This window comes from Biomphalaria glabrata, chromosome 6 (assembly GCF_947242115.1).
Source record: "Biomphalaria glabrata chromosome 6, xgBioGlab47.1, whole genome shotgun sequence".
NCBI lineage: Eukaryota > Metazoa > Mollusca > Gastropoda > Planorbidae > Biomphalaria > Biomphalaria glabrata.
In genome coordinates, this window is record NC_074716.1 from 3,781,658 (window position 1) to 3,805,905 (window position 24,248).

General features: G+C 38.2%; 3 protein-coding genes across 6 annotated transcripts; 1 reads left to right on the top strand and 2 right to left on the bottom strand.

The window, feature by feature from the left end:
* Positions 1–1,074: 1,074 nt before the first annotated feature.
* On the bottom strand, positions 1,075–6,419 carry LOC106078827 (uncharacterized). 3 transcript variants are annotated; one of them, XM_056033412.1, is made up of 5 exons: positions 6,320–6,419; positions 4,957–5,014; positions 4,473–4,600; positions 3,449–3,580; positions 1,075–1,626 (listed from the first exon to the last, which is right to left on the bottom strand). In XM_056033412.1, exons 2-5 carry the CDS (start codon positions 4,991–4,993, stop codon positions 1,168–1,170), a joined length of 756 nt encoding a protein of 251 aa, XP_055889387.1. In that variant the 5' UTR covers positions 4,994–5,014; positions 6,320–6,419; the 3' UTR covers positions 1,075–1,167. The 3 variants fall into 3 exon arrangements, with proteins under 3 accessions (XP_055889387.1, XP_055889389.1, XP_055889390.1); XM_056033414.1 differs by lacking the exon at positions 6,320–6,419 and adding an exon at positions 6,162–6,289; XM_056033415.1 differs by lacking the exon at positions 6,320–6,419 and adding an exon at positions 6,183–6,270.
* A 3,986-nt stretch (positions 6,420–10,405) lies between these two features.
* Positions 10,406–14,928, bottom strand: LOC129926901 (uncharacterized histidine-rich protein DDB_G0274557-like). Its single transcript, XM_056033421.1, has 2 exons — positions 14,652–14,928; positions 10,406–10,879 (listed from the first exon to the last, which is right to left on the bottom strand). The coding sequence occupies exons 1-2, from the start codon at positions 14,686–14,688 to the stop codon at positions 10,680–10,682; spliced, it is 237 nt and encodes a 78-aa protein (XP_055889396.1). The 5' UTR covers positions 14,689–14,928; the 3' UTR covers positions 10,406–10,679.
* Positions 14,929–18,606: 3,678 nt separating this feature from the next.
* Positions 18,607–22,892, top strand: LOC106075911 (histidine-rich glycoprotein-like). Of its 2 annotated transcripts, none has more exons than XM_056033401.1 (2): positions 18,607–18,813; positions 19,800–22,892. In XM_056033401.1, exon 2 carries the CDS (start codon positions 21,067–21,069, stop codon positions 22,396–22,398), a length of 1,332 nt encoding a protein of 443 aa, XP_055889376.1. In that variant the 5' UTR covers positions 18,607–18,813; positions 19,800–21,066; the 3' UTR covers positions 22,399–22,892. The 2 variants fall into 2 exon arrangements, with proteins under 2 accessions (XP_055889376.1, XP_013092241.2); XM_013236787.2 differs by having other exon boundaries at positions 18,648–18,813.
* The last annotated feature ends 1,356 nt before the right edge of the window (positions 22,893–24,248 follow it).

The window sequence follows — 24,248 nt, forward strand, 5'->3', positions numbered from 1 at the left end:
AACTGGTCTTGGCTGGGGAAAGGCTTTGGGTGGGGAAAGGCTTTGGCTAGGAAAAGGCTTTGGGTGGGGAAAGGCTTTGGGTGGGGAAAGGCTTTGGCTCATATAATAATCATGTCATCAGCTGGCAACAGCTACATTGGCGCCTGTGTTTTGGTCATAGAAGGATCTTACTTGTCATGGGTTATTGTACTCTATCTATCTATCTATCTATCTATCTATCTATCTATCTATCTATCTATCTATCTATCTATCTATCTATCTATCTATCTATCTATCTATCTATCTATTTATCTATCTAATCTCTTTTCTTTATATATATATATATATATGTATATGTGTGTGTGTTTTGAATACATCAGTTTTGAGGAGAGGGGAGAAATGCTGAGTGGGCGACATCGTTCCGGCCATAGCTAATCCCCAGGCATTTATATAACATGATCCATAGTCGCTTCGCGCTAGAAGGAGGGAGGCCCAACCTTCTAAGCTCAGTATAAATGCACTTACTAATATTGATTGCATGTTATTTTTAGGTTTAAATTATACATTAGTACATTTCATCTCGAGCCTCTTTATTTCTGAAGATTAACTCTTTCTCTTCCTAACTATTTACCACATTCTGATGGAATCAACGTTGGTATCGTCGGTTAGGAGAGAAAGAGTTAATAAACCAATTCAAAGTGACGACATGAGGAATAAACGCAACATTTAGCCAATAGTTATGACTTACAACGGAGGCGCAGTGGCTGAGCGGTAAAGCGCTTGACTTTCGAACCGGGGACCGGGGTTCGAATTCTGGTGAAGACTGGGATTTTTAATTTCTGGATCTTCGGGGGCCTCTGAGTCCACCCAGCTCTAATGGGTACCTGACATTAGTTAGGGAAAAGTAAAGGCGGTTGGTCGTTGTGCTGGCCACATGACACCCTCGTTAACCGCAGGCCACAGAAACAGATGACCTTTACATCATCTGCCCTATAGACCACAAGGTCTGAAAGGGGAACTTTACTTTTTTTGTATGACTTACAACTAATTTGGAAAAGCAACGAACGTTGAAAATCATAACAAAAACAGTTCAACCAATTTATGAAAGAAACATTTATTTTCCTGAAACACCAAAGTACTCGATCTTGATGAAATGAATAGCAGTGGCGATACTTAAACGTTTTAATCCTAGTGCACATATATCGCAAAGTAATCTGCAGTATCGATACCTGTGCTGTTCCAATTCATTTTCGTGTTTGCAGTCGAATACTTAAAAACAGGAAATGCAGTATTCTTCTCCCATGAGCAGCCACCTCTTTCGTTGTCAATGGCGACGAACCAGCCCGTGGTGTCACCACATGACAGGAAGTTGCTGTTCAGGAAGAACGTTCTGCGCAGGTTGAGCTTCTGTTGGCCGTAGAGGCTGAAGACATTGGCCGGTTCGCTCGTAATGTCTGTCCAAGTGGAGTCTTTGATCCTACTCTTATTCAGCCAGTTCATGAAGGTCGAATCTATGGCGTCGAACGTCACGTGATGGACTTCCATATTGTTTTTGTACACGAACAGAGCGACTTCCGAGAAGCCAGACCAGTTGTCCAATATTTCGTTATTTCTGTAGTGATTAGCGCACGGCAGAGGCTGACCTACCTAAGGGAATACACAGAGGACAACACATTTATAATTAGAATTTATGTAGCTACGCGATTCAATACGTTGCTTGTTAAGACCTGTCGTTCTGTCACTATCTGTATTCGGCTTATCAGGAGTTTTCAAACATTTATGATTTTAATTAATATTGTAATTTCAGATCATCAGCATCATCATCAAACTCCATTTGAGTGAGGGCTTGAGAGGCTTAAATCCTCTCTTGCAAAAGCCCTGGACAGAAACCCTGCTGTCTTGCGTAGTGCGTACACGTCAGAATACAGGTCGAGAATTTTTAGGTTCCCAGACCTGTCGAGGCGGAGATCAGCAAGTCTGGGGCAGACAAACAGAATATGAGACACGGTTTCCTCTTCTTCCCCGCAGCGGGGGCACCGTGAATCGAAATTTGGCCATAGACGTGAGAAATATGAGCCAAAAGGACAGTGGTCTGTCCTGCACTGTGCTATAATAGCTTGCTCAGGCCTGGACAGCCTCCACCACGGGGAAGTGCGGCCAGGGCGCCTCATGCGCTCCCAGACTCCACGGGCTTTTTGGGACTTGTCCCAGCACTCAAACCAATTTTCCATTTGAGTATTTTGAAGTAATTTCAGATAAAGCAATTCAAAAAATTTTACCAGCTATAGAAGTAGAAGCGTAAAAATTTAGAATAGTTCAGAGTTCAGTTTAATAATGAATCGCTAAAAAAAACAAAAAAAAACATCTATGGCCTCCTTCAGTCACGATATTGGCTGTGGTTGGAACGATGTCGCCCACACATCAGCCCCCCCTCTCTACGTGGCTGTGGCTGATGTATCCAAGGGAACGGCTGTGCCGATACAGTTTGGGGTCAGGGGCGTCGCAGGTTGTGCCAGTGTGTAGCACTAGGTACTGCAAACTGCCTTAGGGTCGCCAGCTCCTAATTTTTTGTCAGGGTTGACTCCCAAAGCCTTTCCCATGATTGGGCATAGCTGCAAGGCTTCAGAGTTTTGAATTCAGAGATTTCCTTCTCCTATGTGGGTAGCAGTAAGGCTTAACTGTTTAGGCTACATATAAATAGCTCCAGTTGTCACAAAGATGATTTCAAAACACAAATAAGAGACTAGGCTCCCTGGTGCCCTTAGAAATTACCTTCATTGTACAACTTCATATCAAAATATTTGGTTTAAAACAGGTACTTAGAATCTACATGTAATCTCTATTAGATTTACTTAAAAATATTAGTAAAGATTAAATATCTTATTCTGTCAATAAAATTGGAGCAACTTTAAATAATAATTTCGGAAGACTACAACTGTCTACGAGTGACGACGACGTCTGTATCATATCAGATAAGATAAGATGAAACAAAATAATTAGCAATAATGAATTGACTAATTGGTTAATTTTTGTATTGATTCATTGATTTTGTTATGTGAGATAAATAATTATTTAAAGTCTCAACTTGATCAGAGAATGCGTGTGGAAGAAAGAAATAGCGTGAACGATTCTTAAAGGGGACTAAATCCTACCAATTTAGTGATATCTATAAATACTGAAGGATTAATTTCCCTTGTTGGTATCAGACAAAATAATGAATTAACAGTAACTATTTGACTAATTATTATTTTTTTAAAGTTGATTCATGTCTTCTCTTCGCCAGTGAATAATTTTTGCAAAGTTTCAATTTGATTTTGTGTGGGAGAAATAACGTGTGCACACTTTTTTACCAGACAGACAGACAAAAGGGAATTTCTCTTTAGGCCAAGCACCTTAAGATTTAAAAAAAATCAATTTTTATTTGTTTATTAATTGTAGCCCTTTAAAAATGATTTGGTTTGTTATTTACCTGCTTACAACCCTCTTCTACATCTTCGGGTATTCCCACTCCATCTTGGTAAGCACGAAAGACTGACTTCTTAATTCCCGGAGTTCCACGAAATGCCAGTTTCCAGTCTTTCTCAACGATAGATCCAGAACACTGGAAAATGGAAATGTTAAGTTAATGAGTGGACACCTTCGGTTAGGGCCCTATCAATTGTAACTAATATGCCAGCATCTGGTTGCACAACAATAAATGTGCTTTCAATACCTTATTTAATATATTTTTGTTTGAAATCATTTTGGTTTATAAGGTTTTGAATATATTTGTATGTGGTTTGACCGAAACATTCACATACTTATTAAAGGGAAACTCCGATGGTTTTGACAATTTTTGATAATATGTGTTTTGGTCTACAGATAATGAATATATTATTATTTTGTTTTTATTTGAAATAATAACTTAGTAATTGATATTTTTTTGACGTAATTTTCTGCGCATCCAAAACGGTCAGACTTTCACCGGGTTTCTATGTGACGTCACTCATGCCTACTAATTTAATCTATTGACTTACTGTATAACGGAAAACTATTACAGTAACTTTTACATTCTCGTAAAAGAAATATATCTTCGTCTCAGCAGTTAGATCTGTTTTTTTTTGTCTTTTGTTAACTCTTTGCCATATCCACAACCCACGACCACACCGGGGAACTATCTCCACAAATGGAGATTTCGTAAGAGAGATGGGTTGCATTCTCAAAACAGGCGTGCTCCATCAGCCCAAGTAAACTATCCCGTACAGCAACCGGGCATACACATTCGGACTCTAACGTACTACAACTTGACATACAAATATATAGAATGTACCTTACAGCTACTGGACATTCACACACTCACAAATGTATATATATATATATATCAACTGGACATACAACATACACACATATACATAGAACGTACCTTGCAGCAACTGGACATTCACACACTCACAAATGTATATATATATATATCAACTGGACATACAACATACACACATATACATAGAACGTACCTTGCAGCAACTGGACATACTGCTGTTTATTTTTTCCAGAAGTTTATTTACACTTGTTTTAATGATGTTCAGCTCATCAACCAAAGCTTGAAGCTCTTCAGAATCACCAGCAGCCACATTAAGTAGTGCTACAGTAAAAGTAGTATATTATTTTTTAAACAATTTGCTAACAGACAGTGTGGTGTTAAAGGTTTGTGTTGGCTTGTAGCTCCAGAAAGAGAAAACTGGTCCAACTAATCTTTGTAGTTGTATTCTTTTTCTCAATACAAAAACTCCCTAAATTAATATTACAAAAAAAGTCTTTTTAAACAAACTTTTAGTTGACATGACTTACAACAGTAACTTGCAATCTAGATGTATTTAGGACTTCTATCGGGTTTTGGCATTCATGTTTCTGACCATTTCTTTTTTTTTTTTTATGCTTTCAACGTTGCTAATTTAGTGGTTAAATCATGTATCAGTTACAATGAGAAGTAATACAAACCCATGCATAATCCGAGCAACAAAAGGGACTTCAACATTGTTCCTATGTAGTGGTCAATCTGAAACAAAATGGACCCTCTTTTATTTGGCGTCAGCTTTTTATTTTCAAATAAAATTTTTTATTCCGAGCCATATGACTTAAAAATCAATCATTAATTTGTTAACAATTCAAAAGTTATGTGATGTGGTAAATCGTAATATTAATCATTGGAACTTAGAAAATTAATAAATAACACTAACGCTACACACCAACTAGGCTCAATATTTTGTTCACAGGCTTTAGGGTGTTTATTTTAAAATGTTTTATTGTCGAAAGCACCAGGCAGCTCAGTCTGAGTTAAAGTATATATACTGACAAGTAGATCATAGACATCTTTGCATACAGTTATAAAATTGCCTCTGTTCGGGACCCCCTAAACTCAAGAAAACATAAAGTAACTTGAACAGACGCCAAAATAGAGCCGAGAGATTTTAACAAAGAAACAAGTACATTCTATTAGAGTAGCTCCTTTAGTAAAAAGACTAAAACTAGAGACGCTAACAATAATACATAAAACAATGAACCATAATTTACAAACAGAAAAACAAAATCTAATAAAATATTTTAGAAAGACACAAAGATACAGGGGCATTTCTTATTCCATATGCTAGGACAAACTTTTACAAGTGCCCCTTCTTTCCTCAATGCCATTAGTGCTATTGGAAAGGGTTTTCTGAAACATGCATGACTAAATTGCTATACAACCGCGGGGGAAGTAATAATTATCTTTTGAAACTAACGTCTGTAATTATAAGATAAGTATATAGAGTCATGAAAGAACCAACGAAACGTCATTTCAAAATGATAATGTCATGACATGACAATGCCATGAGACCATTCCATAGTGCCAGACGTCTACACCAAACATTATTTGTATAAGGGTTTGTAAACTAATAATAAAAGTTATATAATAGAAGTTATATCTTATCTTATCTTATATAATACAGGCATTACTTCAAAAAAGAAGATGATTACGTCCTACGCGTTATGCATTTAGTCATGTATGTTAACCAATGACCTATACTCTGCCAAGTCACTAGTTTTCCTGGCTAGCTCAGGCAGCCCTTTCCATGCTCTAATAGCACTAGGGAAGAAGGAGTATTTGTACAAATTTGTCCTAGCATATATTAATAAATTAATATAAGTTAATCTTTTAAAGCAATCACAATAGCCCAAACTTGGCTAACTAGAGTCACGGTGAAAGAGGCACTACAGCACAGTGTGTACAAATACTGGGAATGAGATCTTATGCACAACGAGATACTTGATTGTGTAGATATTGCAACAAAAGAAAATAAATAATCTCAATGTGTTAATGAAATACCTTGAGTCTCTCAAAGCTCCCTCTTCAGATCTTGTTGCCTTGACTGAAGCCTTCCTCTATTAGTACACACACACACACACACAAACACATACACACACATACTAACACGCGTACAGAAACACACACACACACACATTACTCAGTGTTAATTTAATTCATTGACCGCCCGCACCAAAGAGGCAAATATCACTTGGTCAATATCGGACAATGCAAAAGCAGTGGCGTAGCAAGGTGCTCGTTGGCCCGGGCTCAAGAATATGTTGGTGTTCCCCGAAAATTTAGTGTGTGATACAAAAACAAAGTGGAGTAGTCTGTGTATCGGTAGATTTACCAAAAGGGTTTGCAAAAAGTATGGCCTAACCATTAGCACAAAGAAAACTAATGTTATGGGACCACCTGCTGCAGCACCACCCTCCATCCTCATTGACGATAACAAGCTGGACGCCGTAAACGAATTCTGCTATCTGGGATCCACAATTCAAGGTGACCTGTCACTAGAAGAGAAGATAAAAAAAAAACGCATAGGGAAGGCCGCATCAACCTTCGCTAGACTCCGACCAAGAGTTTGGGAAAACCAGAAGCGACCAAAATGGAGCTCTAAAAGGCATGTTATCTTAGAATGCTACTGTACGGCAGTGTGTCATGGACAACCTACACAAAACAAGAGAGAAATGTAAACTCATTCCAACTACGCTTCCTTCGAAGGATCTTAAATATATATATAGAGAGAAATTTCTTTTAATAAATCCTAATTCTTTGTTTGATTTTTTTGTAGTTTCATCAATATGTGGATTCCTTGACAGTTTTTCATTTATTATAACACCTATGTATTTTGCCTTTTTAGTCTGTGTTACTGGTTTGCCATGAATAAGATAAGTGGAATTAATTTGTTTTAGTTTTTTTGTTACTCTTAACAACTGACATTTTTCTGGGTGGAAAGACATGCTCCAATTTGATTCCCATTTCTGTAATTCATCTAATTCTCTTTGTAAAATATCTGTGTCTTGTGTTGTTTTTATTGTTCTATATATTATGCAATCGTCTGCAAATAATCTGACTTTTGTTCCTGAAGTAATGCAATTTGGTAAATCATTTATGTAAATTAAAAATAGTAGTGGACTTTTTTGTGACGGTACGCACCGGTACGGTACGGCGTACCGTCAACTTTTTGAAAAAAGTTATTACTTTTCTTGTATTTTAACGTATATTATTAATTTTTAGTAGTTAAAAGTTAGGCGATCAACTACTGAGTACCGCCACCTATTTTTTTTTTTTTTTTTTTTTTTTTTACAAAAAAATGCACTGGAAAAATGTTTACATTTATTTAACTTCCTAAGAAAAAACTAACATCTATAGTTCTGTACCCACATACAAACACAAATATCTATATAAATAACTATGTCACCTTAATGTAACATTCTTCAGTAAATTGTGGATTTTCACTATTAATTTCTAACACAGCCATCATAATGTCTAGGAATCTATATCGAGAAAACAAACCCAAACATAAGCTGGATATTTCATTTTACAGTGCAAACCAAAAAAAAAACTGTAAAAACAGAAAGGCTCCGGGGCCAGACAAGGTTACTCCTGAGATGGTAAAACACCTCGGGGGTATTGCGAAAGACAAACTCCTTGAGTTTGCGAATCGGACCTGGGTAGAGTCCAGACTACCCAGGGCCTGGCGCTGTGCTACCATTGTTCCAATACTAAAAAAGGGCAAAGAAGCGACTAACGTGGAGTCCTACAGACCCATATCCCTGACATCCACTATCAGCAAGATAGTAGAACGGATGTTCAGCGAGCGACTCGTGTGGAGCTTTGAGAGTGCCGGTATCCTAGCGCCAGAGCAGGCTGGCTTTAGGGCAGGCTTGAGCCCGATCGACCAGGTCACGATATTCATGCAGGAGGTGGCCGACGGGTTCCAGAGGTCCGAGAGCACATACGCAGTTTTTATTGACCTAAAACAGGCATATGACCGGGTGTGGAAGCAAGGCCTCTATCTTAAACTTAGAGCCATGGGCGTACGCGGGCGGACCTAAAACTGGATAAAACAGTTCCTAACGGAGAGGAAAACACGAACACAGTTCCAGTACTCTCTAAGTGGGGAAAATACCCCTATAAGAGGGTTACCCCAGGGCTCCGCCCTCTCATGTATCCTTTTCATGGCCTATCTTAATGATTTGCCCAGCACACTCCGGTGTCGCAAACTGCTATATGCTGATGATATTGTCCTCTGGTCAACCGGGAAGAAAGCTGACCAACTTCAGGCAGCATTACAAGCCGACCTCCAAACCATCTCCTCGTATTGTTCAAAATGGCAGATTCAGATAAACGTTGCCAAAACGACCTGGAGCCTGTTCAGCCTGGGAATCGACATCCTTGGGGCCCCATTCGAGCTCCAACTCGGTGGGCTGCGACTCCAACGTGAAAACACGCCAAAATATCTAGGAGTCACACTAGATAGGAAGCTCTCAATGCACTTGCACATCCAGGATGTTGAACGATAGGCCTCGGAGAAGTTAGGGTTACTCAGAAAGCTAGCCAGTACCAAGTGGGGCGCCCGAGCTGACACGCTCCGCACACTGTATACAGGGGCTGTCAGGTCCCAAATTGAGTACAGCCTGCCCGTACAGGTGTACGCAAGCAAGACGGCCCTCGAATCACTCGACCGTGTACAGGCCCAGGCTCTCCGATTCATTTGCGGCACCTATCGAACGAGCCAAACTTCCGCTGCAGAAATTATGTCCAACGTGGCTCCTCTCAGCCTGAGGAGAGAGCGCGCCGTGCTAACTGCCCTGGAACGCTACAAAAGGGGCGAACCAGGGCTCCCGACCCACACTTTAGTCAGTCACTGGAGAGAAAAACATAGGATCAAACGGACCTCATTTATGCACTGCGCTACAAATTTGAGTGCACAAGCTGGCCTCTCCACTGACCGGGTCCCAATTAGACGGATAAGCACGTGCCCGCCCTGGAGGAGACAGCCCATCCCTCCCATAAATTTTACTATACATGGGTTGGAGGGGGCCACAAAAAGACACACACACCCGGACCTACTTCGAAAAATGGCATTGGAAACACTAAAGACCTACCCGGCCGATGCCATATATTGTTACACAGACGGGTCGGTCATGAAGGACCCCGTAAGAGCTGGGTATGGGGCCTATATCTGCTACCCAGACCTGGACCCTGAAAAGCTGTCAGGCACATGCGGTCTCGCCGAATGTAGCTTTGATGCTGAATTAACGGCGATTACGAATACCCTAAATCACGTGCTCCAAAAACTGCGCGAAAAGATAACCGTTGCGACTACCGTTGTAATGGTTACCGATTCCCAGTCCTGCCTCCAAGCCATGGCTGGCTTCGGGGGAAAGTCCAAATTGGTGGAAGAGGCATTAGGCGCAGCAAATAACATCCGCCTGCTTATTGGAGCTGTCATCGTTATGCAGTGGGTGCCCTCGCACTGCGGCGTGAGGGGCAATGCCGTGGCTGATGCTCTAGCACGAGAAGGAGCGCTGGCCGTGCCCGCTTTCGAATCGCCAAGTACGTTCCAACAGGCTACGACAGTAATACGAGAGTGGGCACATGAAAAGTGGTTGAAATCCTGGGATGACTCCAACACTGCCAGGGGAGTCTGGCAGCACATGCGCCGCCCAAATCGAGAGGACCCGTGGTGGAGGCTAAAAAGGTCGGAACAAACAACAATAGCGCAGTGGCGTACGGGACACTGCCCCATAGGTGCGTACTTCGCCCGGTTCCGGCCAAATTTTGATGCCCGTTGCCGACACTGCGGGGAATCAGAAGAGACGGTGGCGCACGTCTTGCAAGAGTGTCCGCAGCTCCGCGAGCTGCGGGAGGACGTATCTAGTGGTTTACTAAATTTGTATGGAAGCTACGAGGCACTACGCCAAACAGCAGAGTTCCTTACCAGGGCACTACGGGAGACCTAGGTCTCCCTGCCTTGTCACCAATTGGAGTTCATCTCAGATATCGAAAAAACAAACCCAAACATAAGCTGGATATTTCATTTTACAGTGCAAACCAAAAAAAGAAACAAACAAACAAACTAAAAAACAAAACAAAACAAAAAACAAGCAAAAACTTATTGTATATCTTACGAATATATAAATGATTAACAATTCTTATATACACCAGAAGCACCAAACTAACTAGATAATTATAGGTATCCAAGTTTACAGCTATAGATGAGGCTCTCTTAATATTAAAGACACAATCAGGGCAGTCAAGAAGCATAAAGTACAGTGTAAACAAAGGCGTATTTAAGTCAGAGGCGTTGATATGAGGTCCGAACAGTTAGGCGAGGTACAAAAGATTCAATCTTCAATTGGTGATGTGTTTATCCGCTGCTGCTCTTGCTGCTGCTGCTGTGATGATGGTGGTGATGGTGATGGTGCTTCTTGCTGCTGCTGCTGTGGTGATGATGATGGTGCTTGTGGCTGCTCTTGCTGCTGCTGCTATGGTGGTGATGGTGGTGGTGTTTCTTGCTGCTGCTGCTGCTGTGATGATGATGACCGATTACTTCAGTCATTAACAGGCCTGGATAACAAGAAGATGATTTTGTTAAAATAACAAAATACATAATTGACTTGTAGAAAATAACAAAATACATAATTGACTTGTAGAAAAAAACAAAATACATAATTGACTTGTAGAAAATAACAAAATACATAATTGACTTGTAGAAAATTGTACGAGGTTTTACAAGCACACATATTGTACAATGATTAGTGTTAATATCGCATCAACTATTTCGATACGCTCTCTGATCAAAACAAAAAGGCGTTGGTCAGGGGCGGAGCTAGGAATCTTCCATCGTTTGGGGGCCCCATGGGGCTTGATCTAATTGGGGGCCCCTGCATTTTGCGTAATATTTATTTTTTAATGTAAAAACACTCTCAAGTGGGGACTTTAAAATTCTCCCCCTCCTCCCCCCACCCTAACAACGCCACTGGCATTGGTCAACAAGTATGACTAGAAGCGTGGTCGAGAGGCCAAGTGCGCTTGAACTTGGCTTGGCTTGGCTTTCTAGAAGGGGGCTCGACACCCGACTCGGGCAGAGTTGTGTTTACTGAGCGCCTAAAGGCATCACGGATAACTAACTCCTAGATACCCCCTCTCCCCCCCCCCCCCCACTGGTCCACAAATGAGATTGGACCAAAGCGCTCTGAGCATGCTATAAGCATGAAAGAAGCGCTATATAAAAGCTATAATATAATAATAATAATAATTGACCTAGGAACACTAGTAGGACGTAATCATCTTCTTTTTTTGAAGTAACGTCTGTATTTCATAAGATAAGAAGATAAAATAGTTAATCTTTAAGATACGTAAATTAGTTAAGATCTTAAATACGATTCAGTCATGTAGAGAGAAAAGTAAATTTAAAAAGTAGTTTTCCCTTTCAAGCCATGGAGTCTATAGGGCAGATAATGTAAGATAATGCTGTGGCCCACGGTTAACGAGGGTGTCATGTGGCCAGCACAACGACCTACCGCCTTTAGTTTTCCCCATCTAATGTCAGGTACCTATTACACCTAGTTGTACTTAGGGACTCCCTAAAGATCCTAAAATTAAAAATCTCAGTCTTCACTAGTATTGAACGCTGGACCTTCTGGTTCGGAAGCCAAAAGCTTTACCACTCAGCCAACGCGGCTCTGATAGAAGAAGTGTCTTATAATGGTTTTGGGTGGTGAACGCGTGACGGTATTTTCAGAAGTTAAATCTGATGAACTAATATCCAACTTTAAGCCGGGGATTCTAATATTAGTGCAGAGCCAGCAGAACTCCTTTTTTTTCGGGATAGAATAATTTAATTTTCAAAGTTGAAATCATAAAATAATAATTTAGAAAATATATTTTATTAAAAAAAAAATCAAAGTAGCCAACTGAACATGAAGCTTGAAATTTATAGACTATATAAACCAATTAGAACTCAGATATCTTATTTTAATTTATTATATTTACTATTCATTTAGTGAATTTAGTGATTATCTCTCTGAATGGAGCATTTTTGTTTCTTCATTGGAGGATTTCCTGATGAACTTAACAATGCTGAGGATGCTAAAATGAACTAAACAGACAAGAACTGAGCTATACTTGTAATACAGGCAGTTGATCCTGCAACCCATTCCATGCACTAGAGAAGAAGTGTTTTTTCAAATAGATTTTAAAATGATAGAGTGAAAGTGTATTGCGTTCTTCATATTGAGATTAATTTGTGCTATAAACAAAAGAGCTTAGACTATTGGACCACAGTGCTAAAAGTTAAAATGACATCATTCATCAATAGATTCTTTATTTTGCACAACGGAAACACCAAAAAACTATTTTTTTTTACCTCTATGTTTGAAACTCTTCAGTATGATTTGATCTCGCGTTTTTCTTTTTTCATAACTAAAAAAAATAATGTTGTTTTATTTTAAGCGTATATAATTTACTAGCTGGATATGACCCGCGGGGCCTGAGTTTGGGGTAATACTGGTCTAGTTCATTGGATTTAGATCTATGTCAGACATGGCGAATGTTCCCTTAACATTATTCAAAATAAATTTTGTTTTCACGAAAATGAAAGTAGAGTGTGAAAACGGGTTTATCCGATTTGTTACAAAGTTTCGTTCTTTAATAGAGATAAATTCAGGTTAGTTTTAGGGGTTTTCCAAATGTGGGACATTAAACATACACTACGGTCGCCACCATGATCAAACGAACATTTATGCCAAGTTTTATCAAGATTGGTTAAACGATTTGATTTCTGCGAGGGACATATACATACATGCTTACATAAATAATACATACATAATATATATATGCATACATAATACATACATATTGCATACATACATAATACACAGAGTCTCATAGAGACATACATAATACATACATAATACATACTTACATATTACATACATTCATATATACATACACAATACATATATACATACATACATATATACATACATACTCTTTACATTCATCATGAGGATAAAACAACTTATAGAAACAGAGCGTTAACATAAGTTGAAACTATTTACAGACCGTAAAAATAAGTTTATTACAGAGCATTAAATAAGTTTAGACTACCTACAGAAACAGACCGCTGAAAGAAGTTTAGAATACTTACAGAAACAGACCGCTGAAAGAAGTTTAGACTACTTACAGAAACAGACCGCTGAAATAAGTTTAGACTACTTACAGAAACAGACCACTGAAATAAGTTTAGACTACTTACAGAAACAGACCGCTGAAATAAGTTTAGACTACTTACAGAAACAGACCACTGAAATAAGTTTAGACTACTTACAGAAACAGACCACTGAAATAAGTTTAGACTACTTACAGAAACAGACCACTGAAATAAGTTTAGACTACTTACAGAAACAGACCACTGAAATAAGTTTAGACTACTTACAGAAACATACCGCTGAAATAAGTTTAGACTACTTACAGAAACAGACCACTGCAATAAGTTTAGACTACTTACAGAAACAGACCGCTGAAATAAGTTTAGACTACTTACAGAAACAGACCGCTAAAATAAGTTTAGACTACTTACAGAAACAGACCGCTGAAAGAAGTTTAGACTACTTACAGAAACAGACCGCTGAAATAAGTTTAGACTACTTACAGAAACAGACTGCTGAAAGAAGTTTAGACTACTTACAGAAACAGACCGCTGGAAGAAGTTTAGACTACTTACAGAAACAGACCGCTGAAAGAAGTTTAGACTACTTACAGAAACAGACCGCTAAAATAAGTTTAGACTACTTACAGAAACAGACCACTAAAATAAGTTTAGACTACTTACAGAAACAGACCGCTGAAATAAGTTTAGACTACTTACAGAAACAGACCGCTAAAATAAGTTTAGACTACTTACAGAAACAGACCGCTAAAATAAGTTTAGACTACTTACAGAAACAGACCGCTAAAATAAGTTTAGACTACTTACAGAAACAGACCGCTAAAATAAGTTTAGACTACTTACAGAAACAGACCGCTGAAATAAGTTTAGACTACTTACAGAAACAGACCGCTAAAATAAGTTTAGACTACTTACAGAAACAGACAGCTGAAATAAGTTTAGACTACTTACAGAAAAAGACCGCTGAAATAAGTTTAGACTACTTACAGAAACAGACCACTGAAATAAGTTTAGACTACTTACAGAAAAAGACCGCTGAAATAAGTTTAGACTACTTACAGAAACAGACCACTGAAATAAGTTTAGACTACTTATAGAAACAGACCACTGAAATAAGTTTAGACTACTTACAGAAAAAGACCGCTGAAATAAGTTTAGATTACTTACAGAAACAAAGTGCGATAATGAGAACAGCCACCTTCATGTTGAAATACTGTTATATCACAGAGAAACAGACACAGGAGAAATGGCAGTTCCTTGGAGGCTGGAAGTAACTGAAGCAATACCTTGGATCTCCCAAGCATGTTCCTTTTATAGAAGATCTCCGACATGATGACAGTGTTAGATTTGTACACAATCTCTTGATCCCTCTGTACTTTTGTTTGAACTAGAAACTGTCAATATCTTCACAATAAGTACTTAAAAAAATAAAACACTTTGATTATGTAACAAATGCTACGATGCTATATTTGAATCAAAGGGGAGTAAGCTAAACTCAGGACTACAGAGTGTTAACACGTAGTCAAAATCTACTGCCAAATAAAAGACTGTCGAAACCTCAATCGAAAGTAGCTCTCTTTCACTTTATTCAAAACCCAAAGAGAGTAAAAAAGCAACTAATTAAACAGTCCGGGAACATTGGGCATGGAGTAGTTTCTAATACAATAGACACTGACGTAGACAAAGAAACGCTTACCTCCCCTTGTGTTTTGTTTTTAAACTGGTAGACCACACAAAACCAACAAACATCGCTTTAGGTTGTCAGTTTAGTTGTACTACCTGTCTTAATTGTTGCCAACCTTAGTTGTGTTTCTGTTGACAAAGACTCACCAAGGGAGGATGAGTAACAAGGAATGCTGAATCAATCTCATTACTAAATGACCTTAAGTACTAGCAGCACTCAAAGTACTTAGTCTGATTGTGTTTGTTGATAGGATGATGTCATCTTGTCGGCCATAAAGAGTTTTAAAAAAGTAATTGCATTTATTAATTAATAAACAATTTTAACCGCCTAGGCTTTCCCCCAGCACTTCCACAGGACATCCTGTATGGCGATCTAATAGAAGGCAGGAGAGCCGCTGGTCGCCCACTTTTACGTTATACGGATGAATGCAAACGCGACATGAAGCTCTTCAAAATCGACTATAACAGCTGGGAAAAGGTGGCACTGGATAGATCCACATGGAGAGAGAGCATAAAGGTAGGGTCACGGATAGCAGATGCCATACAAAACAGCAGCAGAAAGAAGGTTGAAAATGCAACTGCGCCTGGTGATTACATATGCCCAACCTGCGATCGCAGCTGTATCTCAAGGATTGGCCTCTTTAGTTACAGAAGAAGTTGCAAAGGGAAAAGATCGTCTCTCGAGACGTAAAATGCCACAGAAACAATTTTAAGGAATTGTCTTCAGTGCCAGGAGTTAAAGGAATAGCGCAGTAATTTAGGTAGCTATGTGACATGTGGCTTACATATTTTTTTAGTTTGCATGTAGAGGTCAACCACTTATACTAACATTAAAAACATACATTTATCATATATAACTTTAGTTAGGTATTATTGTATGATTTTGCAAAATAAATAAATAAATAAATAAATAAATATATATATATATATATATATATATATATAAATATATATATATATATATATATATATATATATATATATATATATATATATATATATATAATAATGTGAAAAGGAAATGTGGGTGAGTTAATTGAACACATAATGGCAGGATGTTCAGCCCTATCGGAATCTGCCTACCAGGACTTGGCTTTGAAACACAACTTGATCGGTAAGGATATTATTACAAATACTCACCACAAGAGGTTCTAGAGTCTACTGATCATTTGCTGTACTGGGACAGGCCTATCTTGACCGGCAGAACGGTAGATTTTAATCGCCCTGATCTGCTTCTCATCGATAAAAAAAGAAAAAGGCCTCTACCAACGAAAATATGGGAACCTAGGCTTGGAGATTAAGCGTCTATGGAAATTAACTAAAATAACAATATACCCCATTGTTATATCAACCGAGGGGATAATAACACCGACCTTACAGATACCGTCAAGCCCATTTACATTCCTAGGAACATTCTCGTTGCCTGTCAGAGATCGGTACTACTCCAGACCTGCCACATCACCAGAAAATTCCTTAAATTGTGTTTCCCTTGCAGCGTCAGAGAATGAATACTCGTTGGTTTCTAACTTAATAATAATAATCTTAATTGTCCTTAAGGAAATTTGTCTTACAATTTGTGCATTACACCAAACAAAAAACTATAAAAAAAAAATGTACATTCACACCAGACTTACTCATAATTTTATTTTTATTATTATAGCTTTTATATAGCGCTACTTTCATGCTTATAGCATGCTCAGAACGCATTGGTCCAATCTTATTTGTGGGCCGGTGGGGGGGAGGAGGGGGTATCTAGGAGTTGGTTTTTGGCGCTCAGTAAACACAACTCTGCCCGAGTCGGGTGTCGAACCTCGCCTCTCGACCACGCTTCCCATGTGAAAAGTTTATATAAAATTGTTTCTATGTTTAAGGATTTGATTGCCAAGGGGAACAAAAGAGTTTTTGTGTCTGTTTGTCTTTGGTATCGCATAAATATCTACCACAATGTGGAGTGGGCACCGTATGGGTTGTCGTGGCAGTAGATAGGAGGGGGCATGTTTCATTCGTTAGGCTAGTCTCAAACTGTCCGCTCTTCCATTCGTTAGGCTAGTCTCAAACTGTCCGCTCTTCCATTCGTTAGGCTAGGCTCAAACTGTCCGCTCTTCCATTCGTTAGGCTAGGCTCAAACTGTCTGCTCTTCCATTCGTTAGGCTAGGCTCAAACTGTCCGCTCTTCCATTCGTTAGGCTAGTCTCAAACTGTCTGCTCTTCCATTCGTTAGGCTAGTCTCAAACTGTCCGCTCTTCCATTCGTTAGGCTAGTCTCAAACTGTCCGCTCTTCCATTCGTTAGGCTAGGCTCAAACTGTCCGCTCTTCCATTCGTTAGGCTAGGCTCAAACTGTCTGCTCTTCCATTCGTTAGGCTAGGCTCAAACTGTCCGCTCTTCCATTCGTTAGGCTAGTCTCAAACTGTCTGCTCTTCCATTCGTTAGGCTAGTCTCAAACTGTCCGCTCTTCCATTCGTTAGGCTAGTCTCAAACTGTCTGCTCTTCCATTCGTTAGGCTAGGCTCAAACTGTCTGCTCTTCCATTCGTTAGGCTAGGCTCAAACTGTCCGCTCTTCCATTCGTTAGGCTAGTCTCAAACTGTCTGCTCTTCCATTCGTTAGGCTAGGCTCAAACTGTCTGCTCTTCCATTCGTTAGGCTAGGCTCAAACTGTCTGCTCTTCCATTCGTTAGGCTAGGCTCAAACTGTCCGCTCTTCCATTCGTTACTGCCAACACTTGCTAACCTAGTAGGATTCATCTCAATATAACTTATTCTAAGGGTTAATTGTCTGAATGAGACAACATTTGTTCCGGAAGCTAAAAGTCGGGACTAGCGAAACCTGTCCCCTGTGAAGCATCACCAGAGAACGCTGACCATGTCCTTCCAAGCTGCACGCTATATCAAGAGGCCCGAATAAGACTCTGGCCCCTAAACCTCTCCTATAGAAGAAAAACTGTACGGAGAACTGCCTGATCTGGAAACCATTGCTCGGTTCATCTCTGATATGGGATCTGAACTTTCTGACACGAAAAATGAGAACGAAGAAGAAGGTTATCTGTTTGTAGTGTACATAAAGTAGTACACACGTTCTGATGACGTAATCTCTCAAATGAGTTAACAAAACAGCGAGTAACAATATCGATGACATCACTCACAGGTAGGTCGCCGTGAACTTTTATTTTGTTATGTCGAGACTGTACTCTGTCTGCACACAGGGTCAAAGTGTTGGTCTCTTTCTCTCTGTGTGTGTCTCCCTGTCTGTCAACAATCACATAACAATTGAACTAAGTCTTCAGAGTTACCTCAACCGATGTTTCAACGGTCAGAACATAGAAACATGGCGGATCTTGTGGGTGCATTGTCTCGTAATGTTAGTTTACACTGGCTGATTCACTTTGCCGCTTTAACTCAGTTAATTTAACCAAAACAAGGATTACGCACACACACACATCTACACGATAATGACATTACAATAAATCAAAGAAATCAACTAATTTGAAATAGTACATGTAATGCCCCTGCCCTATATAAGTGTCAAGACGAGCTCACAGGAAGTCAAGCAAGCCACTCACGTGTTTCCGGATCTTAGCTGCAGACGATCGACAATTACTTTCCTACCTCCAAGATGAAGATCGCTGTTCTAATCATTGCTTTGTGTCTATGTAAGTAAAGTTCTTTCATTATTATTTTTAACCTTTAAAATGCTGATCTGTTTTACAATGAATGTATACAAAATGAAATTACAGTTCTGATGTTTAGAGGCTACACTACCGCACGCATCTTAAGGGTTAAATAAGATTTAACGAATACAATAATTAGTGATATTTCTACTAACGATTAAAATTAGCATCAGCTGTAGTTGGTTACGCTGTGTGGCAATTCTAAGCTTTAAACACTTTAAATCATCAGAGCTAGATGATCTTTGTTAATGATTATCAAAACAATGAATAAATCGATTAAAAAGAATTACTTTTGCCTTATTGGGAAGTATGTTCTGAGAAAGATTTAAAAGTCAAGATTCCTTTTTTTGTTTAACCATAGACATTATAGACGCTCATTAAACAAATTAGCAAACAAATAAAACTATGAACTATTACTTTTAGGTCCCATGTTTATAAAGTAGTCAATGACCTTTACAATGAAATAAATGGTCACATTTTCAAAATACTGTTAGGACTATGACACACTGGTAGCTAGAATTTGTGTCTTGTATAGACACACTAATAGTTTTTAAAAAAATTAAGGTGTTAGAGCAGAATCAGTGTTATGACACACTGGTTGTTAGGACAATGGTGTTTTTTTAGGACACACTGTTTATAAGGACACAATGATTGTTATGAATTTCTGTTTTTTTTAAAAGATACAATGGTAATTATGACACACTCGTTTTATGACACAATGGTTTTTAGGGCCCACAGGTTGTTATGACATAATGGTTTTTAGGACACAGTGGTTGTTAGAACACAATGCTTTTAAGGACACACTGGTTTTTAGGTCAAACTAGCAGTTTGAAAACTATAGTTACTAGAGTAAAATGACTATCATTGTTAGGAAACTTTAGTTACTAGAGTAAAATGACTATAATTGTTAGAAAACTTTAGTTATTCAGACACAATGGTTATGAGAAAATGTTCCCTTTCATCACCAGGTCTGTTGATGACTGAAATACTTGGACATCACCACCACAGCAGCAGCAGCAGCAGCAAGAAACACCACCATCATCACCATCACAGCAGCAGCAAGAGCAGCAAGAAGCACCACCATCATCACCACCACCATAGCAGCAGCAGTAGCAAAAAGCATCACCACCATCATCATCACCATCATCACAGCAGCAGCAGCAGCAAGAGCAGCAGTGGATAAGGAACAGTTCTTTACCAACAGCAGTGATAACAGCAATAAGTTACGCTCTCTGTTTAAGGATTATCAACAATGTTTGCTGTTGAAGGGTTACTAACTGCTCTGGTTATTAAAGGTTTAACGATATGTTTGTTACTATACATTGATTAATTAGATTTCGTCGTTTTCAAAAATAAATTAAATAAAAACCAAATTTATACTTTATGTTTTATAGTTTATAAAGCTAAGTGAAATATAAGACCATGTTGTTTTTATTCGTTTCTTTGCATGTATGATTTATATTTTTACAAAGCTATCGACTCACTCTGTCTCTCTGGTAAAATGTTCTCGGATCAAGCTGAAATTGTGCACAATTATTTCTTTTACATGCCAACACAAGAATCATTAAAAAAAAAAATTAGTTAATAAATTATTTAGGTTTGTATCTCGAACAAGGGAAAGAAATTTTACTTGACTGATAAAGTGGTATAAACTGAATTAGTCCCCTTTATCGTTTATAGAAAAAAATTAAACAACCAATACTATAAAACCAATTTTCCTAAACATTTGAGGCCTTAGCCCTCTAGTTCAAATTTAGTTCGCCATGCCCTTTTTTTCTTTTAAATTTTGTCTAAATACTTAAAAAAGCGATGACCTTTGTCCCACCTACCCCTTTCCAACTGGTCTAGACAAGGACAGGCTTTTGGCGAAGTGAAATAACAGACAGAACAACAATTGGTAAAATATTTCTAATCGCACAGATTTATTATTGCTGGTCTAGATCTACTACAAACTTAATTACATGACTGATCCGAACTAATTGATACAACTACGCTTAATATAAGCTTTTTTTTTTAAAAGTATTTTTGTGTAGTTTGCTTGCTCCGTATTATCGAGTGAATATTTCCATACAAGATTTATGCAACTCTTATAGTTAAAATGCGAAACAGGATATAGATGTACATCTAGATGCCATTGGTGTATTTATTAACTGATTTTATGTAGGTCGTCTCGTAGATAGTTAAAAATAATGTACATGTGTGACATTGTGTGTACATGTGTGACATTGTGTGTACATGTGTGCAAGGCCGGCCTTAGGCAGGGGCAAACTAGGCAGCCACCTAGGGCCTCCGATTGATGGTGGCCTCGCTCTAAGTCTCTACTATGATTCAAGCTTTATTCATGAATGTTTAGATCTACTTGTTAGACTACATATGTTAGAAGACCTTTGCTTAGATCAACTTGTTAGACTACAGATGTTAGAAGACCTTTGCTTACATCTACTTGTTAGACTGCACATGTTAGACGACCTTTGCTTAGATCTACTTGTTAGACTACAGACGTTAGAAGACCTTTGCTTAGATCTACTTGTTAGACTACAGACGTTAGAAGACCTTTGCTTAGATCTACTGGTTAGACTACAGACGTTAGAAGACCTTTGCTTAGATCTACTTGTTAGACTACAGATGTTAGAAGACCTTTGCTTAGATCTACTTGTTAGACAACAGCTGTTAGAAGACCTTTGCTTAGATCTACTTGTTAGACTACACATGTTAGAAGACCTTTGCTTAGATCTACTTGTTAGACTACACATGTTAGAAGACCATTGCTTAGATCTACTTTTTAGACTACAGATGTTAGAAGACCTTTGTTTAGATCTACTTGTTAGACTACAGACGTTAGAAGACCTTTGCTTAGATCTACTTGTTAGACTACAGACGTTAGAAGACCTTTGCTTAGATCTACTGGTTAGACTACAGACGTTAGAAGACCTTTGCTTAGATCTACTTGTTAGACTACAGATGTTAGAAGACCTTTGCTTAGATCTACTTGTTAGACAACAGCTGTTAGAAGACCTTTGCTTAGATCTACTTGTTAGACTACAGATGTTAGAAGACCTTTGCTTAGATCTACTTGTTAGACTACACATGTTAGAAGACCATTGCTTAGATCTACTTGTTAGACTACAGATGTTAGAAGACCTTTGTTTAGATCTACTTGTTAGACTACAGACGTTAGAAGACCTTTGTTTAGATCTACTTGTTAGACTACAGATGTTAGAAGACCTTTGCTTAGATCTACTTGTTAGACTACAGATGTTAGAAGACCTTTGTTTAGATCTACTTGTTAGACTACAGACGTTAGAAGACCTTTGTTTAGATCTACTTGTTAGACTACAGATGTTAGAAGACCTTTGTTTAGATCTACTTGTTAGACTACAGATGTTAGAAGACCTTTGCTTAGATCTACTTGTTAGACTACAGACGTTAGAAGACCTTTGTTTAGATCTACTTGTTAGACTACAGACGTTAGAAGACCTTTGTTTAGATCTACTTGTTAGACTACAGATGTTAATAGATCATTGGTTCTTCTTTTGGAGAAAAGTCGAAACGTTATTTCTAGTCTAGGGATCATGAATCGTCCATAAAGTACATCAGTGTTATCGACACTATATGAATTTAGATTCTTTGTTGATTTAGATTTAGATGCAGGTCGGATTATAATTCATTATGTATTTATCGGTCTTAACTTTTTTTTTTTTTTCATTTATTTGGGGCCACCCTAGTCATTTCGCATAGGGCGTCCAATTACCTAAGGCCGTCCCTGATGTGTGAGACAAAGATTAAGACAGAAATATGATGAGTGAGTGAGAGAGAGAGAGAGAGAGAGAGAGAGAGAGAGAGAGAGAGATGAAAAGACAGAATTGGGTGTATTGTATGCTACATTAGTGTTTTTACAATATGAAAGAGTCTAGAATTTTAGTATTGTTGTTTATTTTTTGGTTTTCGAGATCATGTTTTTTTTTTTTTTAAACTGGTGATAGTAGATCTTGTAAACAAACATTTATGCAAATTTGTTTTCTTTCAATTTTTAACCTTTGTAAGTGCTCAAATAAATGCAAATTTTAAGTTTTTTGTTTATTTGTTAATGATTTATATTCTCCTTTTTTACAAATCTTCTATCAACTCACTCAGTCTGTCTGTCTGTCTGGTAAATATTTTGAACACGTTATTTCTCCCACAGCCATTTTCGGATCAAAATGAAATTTTACACAATTAGTGATTGTACCTAATACCAAATGAACCATTAACAAATTAACCAATTAGTCAATTAATTATTGGTAATTAATTATTTTGTTTGATACAGAAAGAGGGACATAAATTCTACATAGTTGATATAGTTGTAAATGTGAAGTTTTTCCCCTGAGATCATTATCTTAAAGCCCATTTTTAATGTTTCTTATTTGTTTACATGAAAAGCAACATTAACTAATTGATGGCTAAAGCATTTTAATTTGGGTCGTCTTGTTAAGTATCCACGAAATAAATTTAAAACCAGAGTTTGTCGTGTGTGATAAATCACTCTAATACGAGGTACTCCCTAGTAGTCATGGCCTTCGGCCTCACCATCACATGGGTAATCAAGCAATTGCTAAAGATGCCGTAACTACACAAGCTGATGAGATTAAATGATATGGAACCCTCAGACTAAGGTTTCGCCAGACTCATTCTCATTCTGCGTGTGATTGCGCATGCTTAGTAAATAAAACTATTTACTACTTATTAAATCTTGTTTTAAAAAAGGTGTATAAGCGTGTGCTTGTAGATGATTATAAAAAACATTGCACTTAAAGTTTTTCTTCACTTATCCCTTAGTCTGGTGGGGCACCACACAAGATCTGTTGACCGCTTCTCCATTCCTCTCTGTATTTTTTTTCCTGGTGCTGTTTCCTGGAGAAAGGTCTCTGCGAGCACTGAGGACCTTGTAATATGACCATAGGATGTTAGTTTGCAATTTGTTATAGTAGTCGAGGAGTCCAATTGCTGTAGTAACACTGTCTCTAATCTCATTGTTCAGTGATGCGGTCTTTGTATGTGATACCTAAACATAGCAAGCTACAAAATATGATTTGCAAGAGCGTTTTCAGTTTTTGAATCGAAATTTGACAAAAAGAAGGATGGACAACCAGACTAAACGAAACAAATAGTAGCTATTCCTCTTTCGGGGCCATTAAAAATGAGGAATAATTTCATTTAAAATTAACTTTGTTTTGTCAGCGGATATCTGCTAGGTATTAAGACTGAGCCTACCACAGGGTATGGTATACTTAATGGGGAAGATATCCACATAACGCGGTAGCAGGGGAGTTAATGTTGACACTGCGCTACTTTTCCATTGACATATGACTTGATGACATCTGTATGTCATAGTCTAGTTCAACACTGAAACTGTTCGGGAATGTACATGAGAGGTTATT

What these genes read in the sequence shown, in the direction of transcription:
- LOC106075911 (XM_056033401.1), top strand. Translation starts at nt 21,067, where the DNA reads ATGTGTGCAAGGCCGGCCTTAGGCAGGGGCAAACTAGGCAGCCACCTA.
- LOC129926901 (XM_056033421.1), bottom strand. Translation starts at nt 14,688, where the DNA reads ATGAAGGTGGCTGTTCTCATTATCGCACTTTGTTTCT. An exon ending in CATTATCGCACTTTGTTTCT is followed by an intron (nt 10,880 to 14,651) that starts GTAAGTAATCTA and finishes CTTGTTATCCAG; the next exon opens with GCCTGTTAATGACTGAAGTA.
- LOC106078827 (XM_056033412.1), bottom strand. Translation starts at nt 4,993, where the DNA reads ATGTTGAAGTCCCTTTTGTTGCTCGGATTATGCATGG. An exon ending in GTTGCTCGGATTATGCATGG is followed by an intron (nt 4,601 to 4,956) that starts GTTTGTATTACT and finishes CTTTTACTGTAG; the next exon opens with CACTACTTAATGTGGCTGCT. An exon ending in GTATGTCCAGTTGCTGCAAG is followed by an intron (nt 3,581 to 4,472) that starts GTACGTTCTATG and finishes TCCATTTTCCAG; the next exon opens with TGTTCTGGATCTATCGTTGA.